The 18019-nt window shown below is 40.1% G+C and overlaps 1 protein-coding gene across 1 annotated transcript in view; it reads left to right on the plus strand.

Annotated features, from left to right (window-relative positions):
* The window catches only part of PCSK1 (proprotein convertase subtilisin/kexin type 1), a 36173-nt gene extending 24025 nt beyond the window's left edge, over positions 1-12148 (plus strand). The window contains exons 9-14 of the mRNA XM_074995955.1: positions 356-456; positions 3178-3411; positions 4943-5100; positions 7835-7968; positions 9948-10109; positions 11786-12148. Coding sequence (XP_074852056.1) covers positions 356-456; positions 3178-3411; positions 4943-5100; positions 7835-7968; positions 9948-10109; positions 11786-12148 — 1152 coding nt within the window. The remainder of the gene's footprint in view (positions 1-355; positions 457-3177; positions 3412-4942; positions 5101-7834; positions 7969-9947; positions 10110-11785) is intronic.
* The last annotated feature ends 5871 nt before the right edge of the window (positions 12149-18019 follow it).

Raw genomic sequence — 18019 nt, forward strand, 5'->3', positions numbered from 1 at the left:
AAATATTCTAGACCAAACACAATGATGGGGTTTTATGATTCACAGATGAGTCTGAATCACTTATTTTTAGCTCTCTCAGATTTCAGAAAAAGGCAAGATACTCAGTGTGGGAGTACTTTGTTCCAATACAAGACATTTTGATACAAAAATTATAGGTGAAATGGATGTAGTAGGAGGAATAGATTGGATTAGCCTCATATTTTAAACGTCCATTATTTTGTATACTGGGGAAAATTTCTCTACGGTGAATTAAGGTGCACTGGATAAAAGATTCATAACTATGTTTTTGTGTGTGAATACAATAGTGCTCATTCAGCTTTTTCATGCTAATTTTAGTCATGTTGTTTTTTTTCAGACAAGTGCGGATCTTCACAATGAATGTACTGAGACTCACACTGGAACCTCTGCATCTGCTCCATTGGCAGCAGGAATTTTTGCTCTAGCTCTTGAAGCAAAGTAAGAACTTCCAAAATTCCCCACTAATGTGATCCTTTCATATTATGACTATATAAAAATGGCACCATCTCACTCAACAGAGTCAGATGTACTAACTCTAGTGAATACAAAAAATGGTAGTTGTCCTTCTATCCACTGCCCAGCATGCGGATCAACACAGATAAGACAAGGTGAGCCTTGGAATTCTGTTTCATCAACAACAATTTCTGATGGCGTATCTACACTGCCCTGCAGTTGGGACTGCAGAAGTGTGAATAGCCATGCATACTGAAGTGCTATGTGATAATTCCTCCATGTAGAAGTTGTGGACACAGCTAGAAGTTTTCTAGTTCACATTACCACCACTTTCTTCAAAGAGGAGCACATTAATGAGGACTAAGAATCTTTGAGTTCAGGACCCTGACATCACTGTGTGGGAGTTACAGTGCAGCACTTTGTAACTCACTGTCCTTCGCGCACCCTTAATCTGAACTTCACAGCAGTGTAGATGTAGTTGAAATTCCAGTCAGTTATCTGTGAAGGCAATGGGACTGCATGGCTACGTCTACACGTGCCCCAAACTTCGAAATGGCCATGCAATGAGCTCATGGGAATAAGGGGACTTCGAAGTAGGTGGCGTCCTTTCGAAAAGGAGCCCTGTCTGGACGCGCCGCGCGGCGGCAAGGTACGTCAATTTCGAAGCGCCGCTGCTGCCCGCATGCTAATGAAGCGCTGAATATGCATTTCAGCGCTTCATTAGTAAACTTCGAAATGGCCATTTGCATGGCCATTTCAAAGTTTGGGGCACGTGTAGACACGGCCCATATGGGTCAGTGAGCGTCTAATCTTCAGACGGTAGGGTTGCCCAGGTTTAAATGAAGTGCTACATAAGTCTGCAAAACCCTTAGTATTAGTGATGATACATGAAATGGAAACAAGTATCAGAGAGGTAGCCATGTTAGTCTGTAGCTTCAAGAACAAGAAGTCCTGTGGCACCTTATAGACTAACAGATATTTTGAAGCATAAGCTTTCATGGCCAAAGACCCGCTTCATCAGATGCATGAGTGGGGGAGTAGTTTCAGAGGGGTATTTAAAGAGTGGGGTCCAACCTTAAACAAATCCTCACCAGCCACTATAAATCACAAAGCAGTAACTCTAAGCCTGGAACCAGCCCCTGCAACAATCCTCGCTGCCAACTCTGCTCACATATCTACACCAGTGACATCATCACAGAACCTAACATCAACCATACCATCAGGAGCTCCTTTACCTGAACATCTACTAATATAATATATGCCATCATGTGCCAGCAATGCCTCACTGCAATTTACATTGGTCAAACTGGACAGTCTCTACGTAAAAGAATAAATGACCATAAATCAGACATCAGGAGTGGTAATATACAGAAGCCTGTGGGGAAGAACTTCAATCTCCCTGGACACTCAGTAGCAGATTTAAGTGTGGCAGTCCTGAAACAAAGAAATTTCGAAAATCAGATGGAGAGAGAAATCTCTGAGCTGCAATTTATTTGCAAATTTGACTCCATTAACCAAGGATTAAACAGAGACTGGGAGTGGTTCGCACCTTACAAAGGCAGCTTCTCTGCCCGGGGTGTTAATATCTCCCCATTAGACTCTGACAATGGGTCATATGCCCCTGTCTGATCTGACTTGTTTTTTTTCCTCTTTTGATACGTACTATTGATAATGGGCCATTTCCATCTTGCTGAATAGACCATGTCAGCTCTGGCCCTCCATTTTACTGGGACCCCACTCTTTAAATACCCCTCTGAAGCCACACCCCCCCACTAATGCATCTGATGAAGCGGGTCTTTGCCCACGAAAGCTTATGCTCCAAAATATCTGTTCGTCTACAAGGTGCCACAGGTCTTCTTGTTGTTCATGAAATGGAAAGTACCCAAGCCTGACTCTGTAGGCAGGTTTACACAAGACATTTATAGTGACATACCTGCACTGATGTTGCTGTAGCACTTATGGTGAAGTCACTGGAAGACTGGGGGAGAGAGCTCTGCTATCAGCTTCATAAGACCACCTTTGCAAGAGGTGGTAACTCTGTTGGTGGGAAAAGGTCTCCCACCAATATAGCACTGTTTACACCAGTGCTAAGGGTATTTTAGTTAGGTTGCTCAGGGATGTGGATTATTTACACTCCTGGCTGAAACAGTTATCTTGAAGTAATTTTGTAATAGCGAATGGGGCTCCAAGCCAGTGCTGAGTTTGCAGACTTGGTAGCTTGAAAAAATGTCTTAGAAAAATAACCTCACAACAGCATTTTCACAAAATCCTTCTTCAGAGAAGAAATGCACTATGAGGGAGGAAGGGTAGGTCCAATATTTAGGGCACTTGGGAGTCCTTAATTTATGGTCTGTTTCACCGGAGGCTTCTGTGTTGCCTGGGGCATGTCACACAGGGCCACATTTTTAAAAGTATTTAGGTACCTAAAATACATTTAAAAATCTAGCCCTTAGTCTCTCTCTCTGACTCAGTTCTCCATCTCTATAACGGGCATAATAGTACTTCCTAATATTGAAGGAGTTCTGTTGGGATAAATACCTAGTGTGTGAAGCTCTCGGATATTATAGTAATGAGGCAGTGGAACAGATGATCATCTAACAGAGAACTCTTTTTTGTCATTGTTTTTTGTGTGTACTGAGTAAAACTGCATTATTAGTGAAGGGTGACTGAAAGTTGCATAGAAATTAACCAGACTTTCTTAACCAGCCCAAACCTAACCTGGAGAGATATGCAGCATTTGGTAGTCTGGACTTCAGAATATGACCCTCTGGCCAATAATCCTGGATGGAAGAAGAATGGAGCAGGATTGATGGTGAATAGCAGATTTGGATTTGGATTACTTAATGCCAAGGCACTGGTAGATTTAGCTGATCCTAAAACCTGGAAAGGAGTACCTAAAAAGAAAGAGTGTATTGTGAAGGACAACATCTTTGAACCTAAGTAAGAATTTGCATGGTTAATTAATACTTCATGTCATTTTCTTTCTCTAATCTAAGGCAAGATGGGAATATCTTGCATAAATTTGTCAAATAAGTATATATGACACTGTGCTATTTAATTTAATTTTATTTGTTTTTGCCTTGGTCTGCTTCTCAGTAATCTATGGAGTGGGTGCCTAATGCCCTATCTCTTTGTTTCACATAGTTGAGTGTAAGGCTGTTGCAAAATACAGCCAGCATCTGAATGGATGACACGGTAGGATACTAGCACTGTGATATTAAATACAACCAATTAAGATGAAGAAATACAAGAAATGCAATGTTTGATTTGGTTTTATTTTTTTCAAAATTTTTCCTATAATATTTTTCTATTATGTGTGAAATCTATCCCATATGTGACAGTGTGATACAAAGGTTGTATCAGCAGCACTCAAAGGGTGATCTGCATAACTCACAATCATTCTCCATTCCTATGTACACAACCGTCTCAGAGGCACTCTGATAAAACTTCATATATGACACTTGCGGATATTTCCTATATATTGCACATATAAGGCTCTGTATTAATACATGCAAGCCACAATGACTCTCCCAATAATTAACCTGCTTAATCAATAAGAACCTTTAGACCCTTTCTTTGTCTTCATTTGTTAATTTATGACTGTGCTGTCTGGAATAAAGATAGTTATAACACATGTATAAATGACATCATCTAAGTGCACCAAGTACAAATATAGTACAATGATGTGGCATTTCCCTTCTTGGAAACCTGTTTACCTATGTTATTTTTATTATAGGCCTTTTTAATTCTCTCACATCCCTCCCTCCCCATCTGTTCTGTTTTCCTTCATGTTTTGAATTTAAAGAGCTGACGTATATTATACTTATTAGTTAGGTATCATTACTGCAATCCTTTTATGCTACAGTACAAAAACAGAGCTCGCTAGCTACTACATTTTTAATGCATTGTGCAGGGATTCAAGCACCAGATTCTCATTAAAATTAATGAGAAATGAACAGAGAAAGCCATGCACAATGTTTTGAAAATGTCGGGAAGGAGTAGGCGCTGTTTGAGACAGTGGGATTTACCACAAATGATTCAGAAGGCTACAGCTTTTTTTTTTCCCCAGCCATTTTAACTATACAATAATATCCCTGCTGGTGATTTTGCTAAGGCAAACATGTACATCTGATACATTGATGTTGTTATGTAAAAAGACTGTCTTTTAGCAATCTCTTGGAGAGCAATGTAGCCATTAAGTCTTGAAATTACGTACTGATTGTTAAGCTTGCTTGCCTTGGTACTATAGTCAAGAAATCAGGCCCAGTTTAAACAGTTTGGCTGATTTCTGTATTTCTTGTGCACTCAGAGCTCCCAGGGATTTCACTGGCAGTTTTGTATGTGCAAGAAATAACAGAATTTTCCTTATATCTTCCCAGTCTGATCAATGAGGTTACAGGTATAAAATGCATCCACTGGCCTCTGTGTAATAACCTAGTAAGTAACGAAATAATCTCTTTAATTTTCTTAGGTTATTAAGAGCAAACGGAGAAGTTACCATTGAAATTCCCACAAAAGCTTGTGAAGGGCAAGAGAATTCTGTTATATCTCTGGAGCATGTGCAGTTTGAAGCAACGATTGAATATTCCCGCAGAGGTGATCTTCACGTCACCCTCACTTCCCCATCAGGTACAGGAGGCAAACAAATGCGTTTAAAGAAATGATTAGTTTCTGCAGTTGCGGTGTGAGACATTGATCTTCTTAAGCTTTATCTAAGAATCACTTCATCTCCCTGCTTTAGAAGTGGCTGAATACATTCTAGGAAAAATAATTACTTCCAAAAAAAGTGCATGATTGATGTGGTGCTCAGTTTTCTCTCAGTCCTTCATGTGCTTGCAAAAAACTCTGCTTTATTCCACGTCCAGTTCCAACTGGCTGTGCACAACGGCTGAGTTCACAGCACCATGCCCAGACTGTCTGGGAAGCTCAGACCTTAAAGGCCCAAATCCTCAGTGCTACTCCTGGAGGAAGTATGTGGTGAATGCAAGGATTTGGCTCCTTATGCTCCACTATGTACCTCTGTGTCTCTTAAGTTATTCTTGAAAACAGAGACCTCAAAATGGTAACAGAAAATGATACTGAAAGTAAGTTTGCTACATTATCCAGGTTTTCTAAGAATTGTCCTGTTTGGGAGGTAGCTGTCCTGAGAATTCTGTGAAGATGATCAGCAGACACTCCCGTCTCTCCAGTTTCTCAGGCTCAGGTTCACTCCAAGTGTCCAAATTTTTGGACTTCAGAGGTGGAAACCCTAAGTGTGAATGATATTGTAGTATTGGAAACAGTGATTGGTTGGTATTTATGCATCATTTTGTAATACCCCATCTTCCATAGACAAGACTTCTGGATATAATGATCCATTGCTGAGGGTATGTAACCATACTAGGGTTTCTTTAGGACATAGTTCTTAGAAACCAGACAATGCCTCAGTAAGTGAGTGGAGTTCCAGGAGGGGGTGAGCAACTGTTATCAGCTGAATGGTGTGCATAGATGCCTTTTGTTTGTATCGGAAACCTCGATATTAAAGTGATAGCTACATTAAAATACCTAATAAAAACAAGTAATCTTAACTTCTCCTTCACAAGGTTGAGGGGTAGCAATTTAATATGGCCTTTGACATCAGTGTTGTGTAATCTAGGACCACAAACACTAAACTGCATTAATCCTAATCATATAGTTAGAGCACAGTTTCACTAGAAGGCAGACTTAAGGTTATTTGTGTTATGCATTTGCACCCTTAACTCTTTTGGCTTTTTTTCAAGTACAAGCTTAACTCTGAATTTCCTGGGTTCACAATATTTGGTATGGGGATCATTGCAACATCCTTGTAATGTATTTTACCCTAAATTACTGAGCCATACTCTCAGCATTGACTTCATCTTAATTTAGATTTTGTCTGGGAATAGATAGAAACTAGGGAAATGCAACATAGATAGAGCTGCTATAAGATAGGTGCATGAAATGTCGGAAAAACATTCCCAGAGAGTAGTTAATATTGGTTCATAGTAAATCTGGAAAGGTATATTGAATGGGGAGCTCTTCTGGGTCTGGTTCATTCCAACATCCTCATCAATGAGCTAGATCCGGGGTCAGCAACCTTTCCAAGATTGGAGTGCTGAAATTTGACCTTTTGACTTCTATGTATGGGCCGAGTGCCAGTGATACTTTTTAAAATCACTAGCAGTCCTACTTACAGCAGCTTCGTTAGTAAATAAATTAAGATGCAGAGCTTTACCATGTAGGTGGTGGTTGCTATCATTAGCTCTTCTTTTGTTAAACTACAGGCAGTATGGCATTGAGCAAGCTCCCGGCTGTGTGGGAGAGAAGAGACAGGGCTGAGCTCCCACTTCACGTGCCGATGAAAATTGGCTTGCATACCACTCTTGGCACCTGTGCTGGGGTTGCTGCTGCCTGATCTAGATAATGACATGGAGAGTATACTTTAAAAGTTTTTGGAAGATGCCAGTCTGGGAGGGCTTGTGGATGCTCTGTTAATCAGCTGGGTAGTATTTGAATCTCTTCTGAGTAGCCACTCAAGTGCTCTGCTTACAGGGAACACTGCCCGTGAGAGGCATAGCTAACTCCTGGGCTAGACATCCCACAGTCACTGAAAACACAGTGACAGTTTCAAAGGGTTGCCAGCTTGGTTTGGATGTATTCCTGGAAAGCCAATCACATAATATAATCTTTAATTCCTGGCGATTCCAAGCCAACTCAGGAGGGTTGGCAACCCTAGTGAAAATGTTTGTAATTTATACCTATGCAAACATTGCAAGCAGATTTCAACCCACAGAAGTTAAAGTGGCAAAAGTTCTCCCCCCCGACCCATTCTGTTTTTTTTATTATTGAAGGTAAGAAACCACAATGCACCCTTTCTACCTCCCGCAAGCTCTTCTCTTGTGGGTGTATGCTACTGGTGGTTAGGATGTAACCACTTTGCTGGCATGATCCTGATACTCCATGACATCTCCTGGCTTGACTGCAACCCTCTGCAGCAAATCCTATTTTTAGGATGATTTAACAGCCAATGTCCAGAAGCTATGTTGTCCCACCTCATAATCAAACCAAAAGCAAATGTAAAGTGGCACCCGCTCAAGGTGATAGTAGAGTGCCATTGGTGGTTTGATAGTGTGAGAGATAAAGAGAGCCTTGGCTCAACAGTCAAATGATCCATTTCATCTTAAAGAAAGCACAGGTATTTTGACAAGGTGGGCAGTTCTTGATCACAGGCAAAAATCTCTAGTAGGTGGTAACTGGAAAACAGATATAAGAGAAGGATTTACAGAAGCTGTAGTTCAACAAAATCCATAGACACTCACTAACTCCATTAATTTTGTTTGTTTGTTTGTTTGTTGCACTAACAAAGGCACCAATACTGTGTTATTGGCTGAAAGAGAGAGAGATAAGTCTCCCAATGGCTTTAAAAACTGGGACTTCATGTCTGTTCACACCTGGGGAGAGAATCCAAAAGGCACTTGGACTTTGAGAATTACTGATGTGGTAAGTACATGGATGTGTATTAATTAGCTGGGTACATGAGTAGAAGACATAGACAAGAGGATCACTAACATGATCCAGTATGGAGAACAGCTGGAGTTTGTTCCGTGAAAAACTAACAATATAGATTATTTAAAAACAAACCCAAACATGCACCTGGATAAAAGTGGAAAAGGAGAGGCTAAAGAGATAGAACTCAAAAGAAACAATCACGTTCAGCTGTCTGTTATGTAAAATTGAAATCAGGTGACTTCATGGCAATGCACATGGCAGCAGAATTTAGCTTTTAAAAATTTTTCACACTGTACATACTCATCATATGGCCAAATATTTAATGCAGTCTATATGCAGTTTTGAAGTGGAATATGTAATGGATTACTTGAAAATTAGAAGTCTAGTTCCTTCTTTGTATATATGCATAATTTTCACTGACTCAGAAGTTTGTAAATCTATTAATTCCTGGTGCCCTCAGAAAGCAAGTCTGATGTATGTTTTCCCCTATATTCTCTCTCAAAACAATGAATGACTCACAAGGATTATAGCCAAGAAATCTGGAGAAACATAGTGTGTTTACTAAACTTAACCCATGGGAATATAGACTATATCTGTGAGAGGTCTGAGGAGGAAGCTGCTTCGCAGATGATTTGAGAAATCATTCTCTTCAAAGGGAGAGCAGTCAGTCCAAGCTCACTTAGTTCTCCAGAATTCACTGAAGCAGTTTGATAATAAGCTTGTCACTAAGGGCAGATACATTTTGTTATTCCAGAAACAGTTTCTCACACTAGTGAGCCCTAGTACAGGTACTCAGTGAGATCCTCATTTAGATTTACTGCTAATTTTAAATAGTGCTAAGTTGCCTTTAAACCTCTTTGTCAATAATACTGTCTTCTATTAGAATAGGCAGATCTTCAGCAGCTGCCTTACTTCAGGCAGATCTGAAGATTATGTGAGTTGAAAATATGTCGCAGGAAACTCCACAGTTGACTTTTTCCTTATCAGATTTTAAACCACTCTATTATGCAGTCCTGGTCCCAAAATTTATTGCTCACAGTACTGAGCAGTGTTTCAGGCTTCTACTGTACAACACTATTAAAAACCACAGTGCAGAAATCACTGTCCAGTGGCTCAGAGATCATATTCTAACAATATGAAATATTTGGTTTAGTAATTTTTGACATTCAGTTCTGTAATGCCACCTGTAGGATACAGCTGCACAGGCAAGTTATTTCAAAATAAGAGATGTTATTTTTGAAATAACTTTGCTGTCATCTACACTATGCACACACTATTTCAAAATAAATTCAAAATAAATTTGAAAGAGCGTGTGTGTTTTTTTGAAATCAGTGAACCTCATTGAAGGCAGAATAGCACCTATTTCAAATAACTTTCAGAACAGGGGCTGTTAAAAGCTGTTGCTATGCTCCTCCTCCCTTTTGGAAGGGGCATGCAAATGCTGCCACTGGGAAATGCAAATGAGGTGTGGATTTAAATATCTCACACCTCATTTGCATTCTCGTGCAGGATCTCGATTCCAGAAGATATTATGTCAAAAGCCAAAACAGCTGTGTAGACAGCGTTGAAAGGAACCCCCTCTTTTGAAAGCACCTTTCTTCCTGAAAAAAAAATTAGGGATAGCTATTCTGGAATAGCTGATTTTTAAATAAGGCTGCTGTGTAGATGGAGATGTAATGACTGAAGTAATGATAATGAGACATTAAAAACATACATGTACTTTTGGCATATTTGGGGTCACTTAGAATAATCACTGGATTAATTTTCCTTCACCTTCTGCTATGTACCATACATTGTATATCATATTAGTGATATATTTCTGTGCTTGCAATCAGCATCTATATTTATGTTTCAAAAGTACTACAAGCGATTCTTGTTATTCTTGTTTTTGTTGACATCAGTTGTCCTCCCTCTGTATCTCTCTCATCCTCTTACTCTCTGCTAATATGAGAGTCATGTTTGTTCTTTAGTCTAGGAGAATGCAAAATGAGGGGAGAATTGTGAACTGGAAGTTGATTTTGCATGGCACTTCCACCCTGCCTGAACACATGAAGCAGCCTCGGGTATACACATCCTACAATGCTGTGCAGAATGACAGGAGAGGAGTGGAGAAGATGGCAGACTTTGTAGAGGTATCAGTGGTAATTTTGCTTTTATGGATGTACCTGTCTCTCTGTTCGTTTCACCCAGCCTTTGTCTATTTGTGAGCTGTGTGAGTATTGTGATACAACCTGTATCAAGAATGGATTGTTTCATTTACCTTGCAGTATGTTATGACATAATGTGTGGGGCTAATGATCAGTTTATGTTATCAGTTCCAAAAATTAACAATCCACAGTTGGTAAAGAAGCTGAATTGTGTGGGGGAACCTCTCCAACAATCAAACTGAATTTTAGGATCTCAGCCCCAACAATGATTCAAGTAGAAGTAGGATCCAGCCCTAAAAGAACACTAGAGCTCTGGTGCCAGCTATGAGGTTCGGCATGAAGCACGCCACAAATAGTTCTATTGCTTGGGGGCCTTCTGATAATCCTAAATGTTGTTCTAGTAACTAATGCTGTTGCCTCCAGTTCCTTTTTCCCCCTCTTCCTCTGTTTGGAGGTGAACTGCTAAGGAAAAATACATGCCTCTGTGTCTGCCAGTCATTGTCAGATATGAACAATTATAAAACCTTGCACTTTTACAATATCCACTACTCTAAGGCCTTGTGTACACGTGCCTCCAGCTTCAAAGGGGGCATGTTAATCAGGGCTATCGGAGATAATTAATGAAGTGTTGAGGTGAATACACAGCACTTCATTAGGCTAATTCTCCCCCTGCAGCAATTTCGAAGCTTCAGACTTCAAAGTTCTGGCATACATGTAGCCACAGGCATTTCAAAGTGCCTGTGCTACTTTGAAGTCTGTTTACTCCTCAAAATTTTGAGGGACTTTGAAGTAGCACAGGCACTTTGAAGTGCCTGCGGCTACGTGCATGCCAGCACTTCTAAGTTTGACACTTGGAAGATGCAATGGAGGGAGTATTAGCCTAATGAAGTGCTGTGTATTCGCCCAAGCACTTCATTAGTAATGTCCCTTTGCCCTGATTAACATGCCCCCTTTGAAGTTGGGGTAAGTGTAGACTCAGCCTAAAAGTATTCAGACCTCTTTCTAGTTATCAGCTACATAGTCTCTCACACTTTCCCTGATAGGTAGGTTGATATATCCATAGAATACTTAGATATCAGTTAATCAGCCACTGAAGCAGCTGTGTGCAGAGCAACAGTGTTCAGTAACATACAATTGAAAGAGAAATAACACTTTATTCAGCCAGCACTGCAGGGGGGAAATTGGTGGGCAGAATGCATCTGGATCTCATGTTCATGTCTCATCTGAAATAGCACTTCCAGCAAAACTTTAGTCACTGTTCTGAGATATTGGTTTATTTCTGCCTGAGAGAGAAAAATGCTACCTACTGAGTCACCATTTCATGCACTGTCTCCTTAGAGGTGTTTTTTCCAAGTTTGAACCCAATCCAACAGTGCTTACCTGTAAAGATCTGCAGGGAACACTGTAAAATGTAGGGTGGTGGCTAGGTGCGTGGAATAACATCTAGCGAATAAAGTCCAAATTTGCACTTTTATGATCTTTCAGTTATTTGAAGTATCAGCTATTTTGCACAAGATATTTGCAATACTTGCCTGGTTCCAGTGTTTCCTAAATGATCAAAGTAGCATTTATTCAGATGCACAAATCCTATTCATAACAAGGCTTACTTCAGTAAACACTTCACTGATACCTAATACTTTTGGCACTATTCTGTATTTTAGGATCATACCACGCAAGAGCGCCTGAGTGTAAAACCCAAAGTAACTGAAGATACCAGCAGCAGCACTGATAAAATGGAAGACAAGATCCCATCAGAGGCAATGCTTCGTCTATTGCAAAGTGCTTTCAGCCGACACATGACCCAGAATCGAGCACCAAAGAAGACTCCAGATGAAAAGTTAAATATTCCATATGAACATTTCTATCAAGCCCTGGAAAAATTAAACAAACCCTCCCAGTTAAAAGACTCTGAGGACGCTCTGTACAGTGACTACGTTGACCTTTTTTACAATGCCAAACCATACAAACATAGAGATGATAGACTGCTGCAAGCCTTGGTTGATATTCTGAATGAAGGCAACTAAAATGTAGGGTCTGGCACTGAGTTGGAAATATTCACTCTCCCCTCCCCCACGGCCCTTTTCTGAAGTATATTCTATACTTTACTCATGTGATTACTACTTTGATTACTTCTAACTTAACCAGGATGTCAAGCAGGGTGGGAAAAAGATAGGATTAATTTGCAATTTGTTAGTGGTGAGGCACTAAGATGAAGTGTATCAGTGATTGCTCTATTTAAAGCTTGTCTTCATTATCACAAAAAGAGGCAATTTCTTTCCTCTGGCATGAAATGAAACTATATTCCTCTGAAAACACTATAGCTGCACTTCAAACTCTTTTTTCTTCTCTCTACTGTTTCCCGCTTATCCCTTTAGCAGGCAGTGGTTATGAACAAAACTGCCATTGCTATGGGGCTTGCCACGGAATGGGGAAATACCATCTTCCCTGTTGTGAGCATATCTGTCTTTTTCACACCCAGTTTTCTCATAAGATTTAAAGGTGACTGCAAATGCTGGCTTAGTGAAGATTCTAAATAGATGAGGACGCTTGCAATAGATGTGAGCTGTGCAGATAGTTATAAATCAAGAGAATTCAGGAGATTAATTTTTTCTTTTGATCTATGGCTGGATGAAAGTATAGGACTTGATTCTGATCATACACCAGAGAGTTACACCTGATTTATAGTAAACCAGAGTCACACTGGTGTAAAAGAGCTCAGAATAAGTAACAACTGGGCTGCAAGTATTTCACAAAACCCATAATTAGCTTGTCCTCTCCCTAATCTGAATGTGACCTCCAGCCACAGAGCACACGGAAAGACTATACGTGGGCATGCCAGTGATCGCAACATTGGGAGGACTCAGGGGATAGTGGGGTGGGCAAACTAGGAAGAAACCATATGGACCTGAAAAAAGAGGAAGGAATAAATAGAAGGGGGGGGAAGGGATGAAATGGAATGTGAGTAAAGAGGAAGCAGCAAAGACAAGAAACAGGAAAATGGGTCAGAAGCTAGAAAAAGAAAAGAGAGGCGGGAAAGAAGTATGGAAAAGACTTTATGAAATAAAGTTCTGCATCCAGAAGATTGAATTGATTTGTGGGAACTGGCTGAGTGGAAGGGGTTAGAGTAGAGAAAATTGGAGACAAATAGCTAAGGGATGGTGGATATCAGAGTAGCAATGTTTCATACCTTTATTTTTTAAACTTGAGGTGGATAAAGGGTTGCTGGAACTCTGGGTGCTGAGGTATGGCAACACCCCTTGACTTGAAGTGGCTTCCTTCATATAAGGGGTTTACAGTTCTGTTCAATGTCTTTCAGCACCCCCCCTATAAAAATTGTTCCAGCACCACCAGGTGGATGTATTTTTATTGCTCAAAGAGTCAAAAAATAGCACAAATCTGAATATCCAGTTAAAAATTTGCAGGAACCCTGGGCAGGAGAATACAAAGACTAAGTGAACTGGAAAATGTTATATTTCTCTACAATGCCAAAGATATTTGAATAGATATTACCTAGATTTCACATCTCTCTCTATCTATATTTTCCAGCTTTTAGAAATGCTTGTCACCATTTCAGTATCTGCATTTCTTAAGTGTTGCTGGTATCTCTCAAACCAAGAGCTTATCATTTTGCTAATTCTTCATGAGATCGGACACAGTCTTTCAAAGCTGCTATGAAATAATGTTTATAAGAAAACCTCGTTACTCTCAGAGTAACGACTGTTACATTAATCATTAAAATGTAGTAAGCTTTCTTTTATAACATCTTTGAAAATCTCTGATTTTCATTCATTCCAATAGTAGCATACACTTCTAGGGGCTAATTCTGCATGAATGCAGCTTTACACTGAAGTAACTTGATGTAAGGAATTTCTCCTGATTTACACCAGCATGAGTGAGAGGAGAATCATATTGTGCCTGCTTCTCAAGATGATGACTTCCTTTTGATCTGTCGCTTATAACTAAATCTCCTCTTCTTTCTGTGTTAAATTTGCAATATTTTCTTTAGCATGCAAAGTGGTTAAAAATATTGAAATGGTCCGAACCAAAAATGTTTTCATGATGATCCCGAACACTACTAGCCTACAGAGTAACAAGCAGCCAGGAGCAACCGTCTTTGATTAATTTGAGAGTTAGGCTTGGGCAGGGGGAATGCAGTGTAATTTCTACCCACGTTTTAATTTTTGGAAACTGTGACCTACCTTGCAAAGAACACAGGATTCCTAGAATATGTGCAGAGCTGAATGAATAACTGATTTTCTGGTTAACTGGCACTTCCAAAAATGTTTATTTCTTTTCCAGTGCCCTAAACCAAAATAATTCTTATTAAATCCCAAAATAGAAAAGATTGGTAGGCTTAAAAAGGAAATATATATTGTTTGGCTCAAAAATATATATTTTGTTTGGCTCAAAAGGAAATATATTATTTCAATTTCAAGCATGTTTGTTTGTTTTTAATATAAAAGTGATGGACATTTCTAATCAAAATGGTAGTTCACATTGAAAATCAAAATGTTTCATTTAAAAATGTCCAAAGAAAACATTTAGATGTTTTCATAAACTTTCTTTTTTACATGAACAAATAAGATAAAACTGAAAAACTATGCTAAACATTTTGGTGTCATGAAATACACTTGTTCTTTGCCAGACAAAGTTTCAGGGGCAAAATTTCACATTGATCTTGTGTCAGCCGAGCTGTGTTGTGTCAAGCTCTGTGATGTTGTCTTAGAAGGCTGTTTTCTTCAATGAACAGCAGTAACAGCTTGTCCTTGTTGCAAGTGAAAATGATCACTGCTCACCTTTGATTGCAGCAACAATCGCCAGTCCCTGAATGCAATGCTCATGCTAACCATGTGGAAAACATATGACTCTTCCTTTGCTTTAAGCCCAGTCCCCATGCTTTAGCCAAAGTTTCATCAGAGAGAAGCTTTAAAACTAACCTGAATATCTATGTCTTGAATCTTTCCAACCCAGAGTATATTGTACAGACGTAAATTATTTTTATTGTTATTCTTTGCTTGGTGCCTGTGTGGGTTTTGTGAAAATGTAAAAGGGAAAAAAGACTAAAATGTTTTCTCTCAGAATTTTAAATTATATTTTCTTTACAGGTATTTATAATATATCAAAGCTTTTATCAAACAGAAAGAATTTTAAAAGGCATAATAAAATATATTAAAGCACCAGATTTTTCTTGAGACAGAGACAATTTCATCCAATAAAGTATTTTTAAAAGGCATGTTCAAACTGCAGCTGCAACATGTATGTGATGTGATGTTAAAATTACATTTGTCTAATAATAGCATAATACAGTATATTAGCAGAGCCCCGACTGTGTGGTCTTAACATTTTTAAAGAAAACAAGACAGAGCCAAGTTAAAGATTCATTTAGGTGAGAAATATGAAATTTAATTAGATTTACAAAGCCTGAGTGTCATCCTGAGAGAGGGGGAAAAAGATAATATATATTTTGTTGTTTGTAGTGAATTTGCAAAGGATTTCTTGAATGATGTAGATGATATTTTGGGGCTATCTTTCACCATTCAAGCCAACAGGCGTTTTGCCATTGTCTTCAATGACAGCAAGATCAGTCCATTTGGATCTGAAATAGAAAAGCAGCGTGCCTGCCAGCATCACTAACAGAAGCACCAGAGGGGTAGCCGTGTTAGTCTGGATCTGTAGAGCAACGAAGGGTCCTGTGGCACCTTATAGACTAACAGAAAAGTTTAGAGCATGAGCTTTCGTGAGTTAACTCACTTCTTCAGATGCTGGTCCTGGAAATCTGCAAGGCCAGGTATAAATAGGCCAGAGTAAGGCTGGGGATAACGAGGTTAGCTCAGGCAGGCAGGCTGAGTTGTATTGTCATCAGTAGATCTGGAGGTGTGAACTCCAAGAGAGGGGAAGCTGCTTTTGTATTTAGCCAGCCATTCACAGTCTTTGTTTAATCCTGAGCTGAGGGTATTGAATTTGCAGATGAATTGTAGCTCAGCAATTTCTCTTTGGAGTCTGTTCTTGAAATTTCTTTGCTGCAGGATAGCTACTTTTAAATCTGCTACTGTGTGTCCTGGGAGATTGAAGTGCTCTCCTATGGGTTTTTGTATATTGCCATTTCTGATGTCTGATTTGTGTGCATTTATTCTTTTACGTAGGGACTGTCCAGTTTGTCCGATGTATATGGCAGAGGGGCATTGCTGGCACATGATGGCATAAATTACATTGGTAGATCAGTACCACCCTGTACCGTAAACCCACTGACCGCTACTCCTGCCTCCATGCCTCCAGCTTCCATCCCAGACACACCACACGATCCATCGTTTACAGCCAAGCACTTAGATATAACCGCATTTGTTCCAACCCCTCCGACAGAGACAAACACCTACAGGATCTGCACCAAGCATTCCTGAGACTGCAATACCCACCTGAGGAAGTGAGAAAACAAATCAACAGAGCCAGACGTGTGCCACGAAGCCTCCTACTACAGGACAAGCCCAAGAGAGAAACCAACAGAACACCACTAGCCATCACCTACAGTCCTCAGCTAAAACCTCTACAGCGCATCATCAGGGATCTACAACCCATCCTGGACAATGATCCCACACTTTCACAGGCCTTGGGAGGCAGACCTATCATTGCTCACAGACAACCTGCCAACCTAAAACAAATCCTAACGAGCAACTATACACCGCACCACAGTCACTCTATCTCAGGGACCCATCCATGCAACAAACCTCGTTGCCAGCTCTGCCCACATATACACACCAGCAACATCATTACAGGACCTAACCGGATCAGCCACACCATTGTGGGCTCATTCAGCTGCACATCTACCAATGTAATTTATGCCATCATGTGCCAGCAATGCCCCTCTGCCATATACATCGGACAAACTGGACAGTCCCTACGTAAAAGAATAAATGCACACAAATCAGACATCAGAAATGGCAATATACAAAAACCCATAGGAGAGCACTTCAATCTCCCAGGACACACAGTAGCAGATTTAAAAGTAGCTATCCTGCAGCAAAGAAATTTCAAGAACAGACTCCAAAGAGAAATTGCTGAGCTACAATTCATCTGCAAATTCAATACCCTCAGCTCAGGATTAAACAAAGACTGTGAATGGCTGGCTAAATACAAAAGCAGCTTCCCCTCTCTTGGAGATCACACCTCCAGATCTACTGATGACAATACAACTCAGCCTGCCTGCCTGAGCTAACCTCGTTATCCCCAGCCTTACTCTGGCCTATTTATACCTGGCCTTGCAGATTTCCAGGACCAGCATCTGAAGAAGTGAGTTAACTCACGAAAGCTCATGCTCTAAACTTTTCTGTTAGTCTATAAGGTGCCACAGGACCCTTCGTTGCTCAACAGAAGCACATATCTCACATGTACTGGCTTTGTAATGAAGTGACATGCAAGAATATAGACCTTGAGTCTTCCACTACCTCACCAGAATGGCAACTTTTAACATCTGTTTTGCAAAGGTGATAGATAGCAGCCCAAGGTGTCAGGCAGTGGAGCATCAGGCTCTTATATGTCCCTGTTGAATTTCCTTTGACAAGGGGAACTCCTGACTGGTGTGAGTCTGAGGGAGCTATGGGGTATACTAAGGAAGGGCAGGGCAGGCTGTTGGGAAGCCAGGGGCTAGACAAAGATAGGGTCATGGGCATTTCCACAATATTCTCCACTGACATATGGCTCATGAGGGACTATGTATTATTCAATTTACATACATACTTCCTAGAACTGGAAGGGACCTTAAGGGGTCATCAAATCCAGTCCCCTACCCTCTCAGCAGGGCCAAGCACCATCCCTAATTGATTTTTTTCCCCCCAAATATAGTCTATTTGCTTGAGACCCTTAAAGGGCATTTTTAAGGATTGAACTCACAACACTGGGGG

Source organism: Carettochelys insculpta, chromosome 5, assembly GCF_033958435.1.
Source record: "Carettochelys insculpta isolate YL-2023 chromosome 5, ASM3395843v1, whole genome shotgun sequence".
Lineage (NCBI taxonomy): Eukaryota > Metazoa > Chordata > Testudines > Carettochelyidae > Carettochelys > Carettochelys insculpta.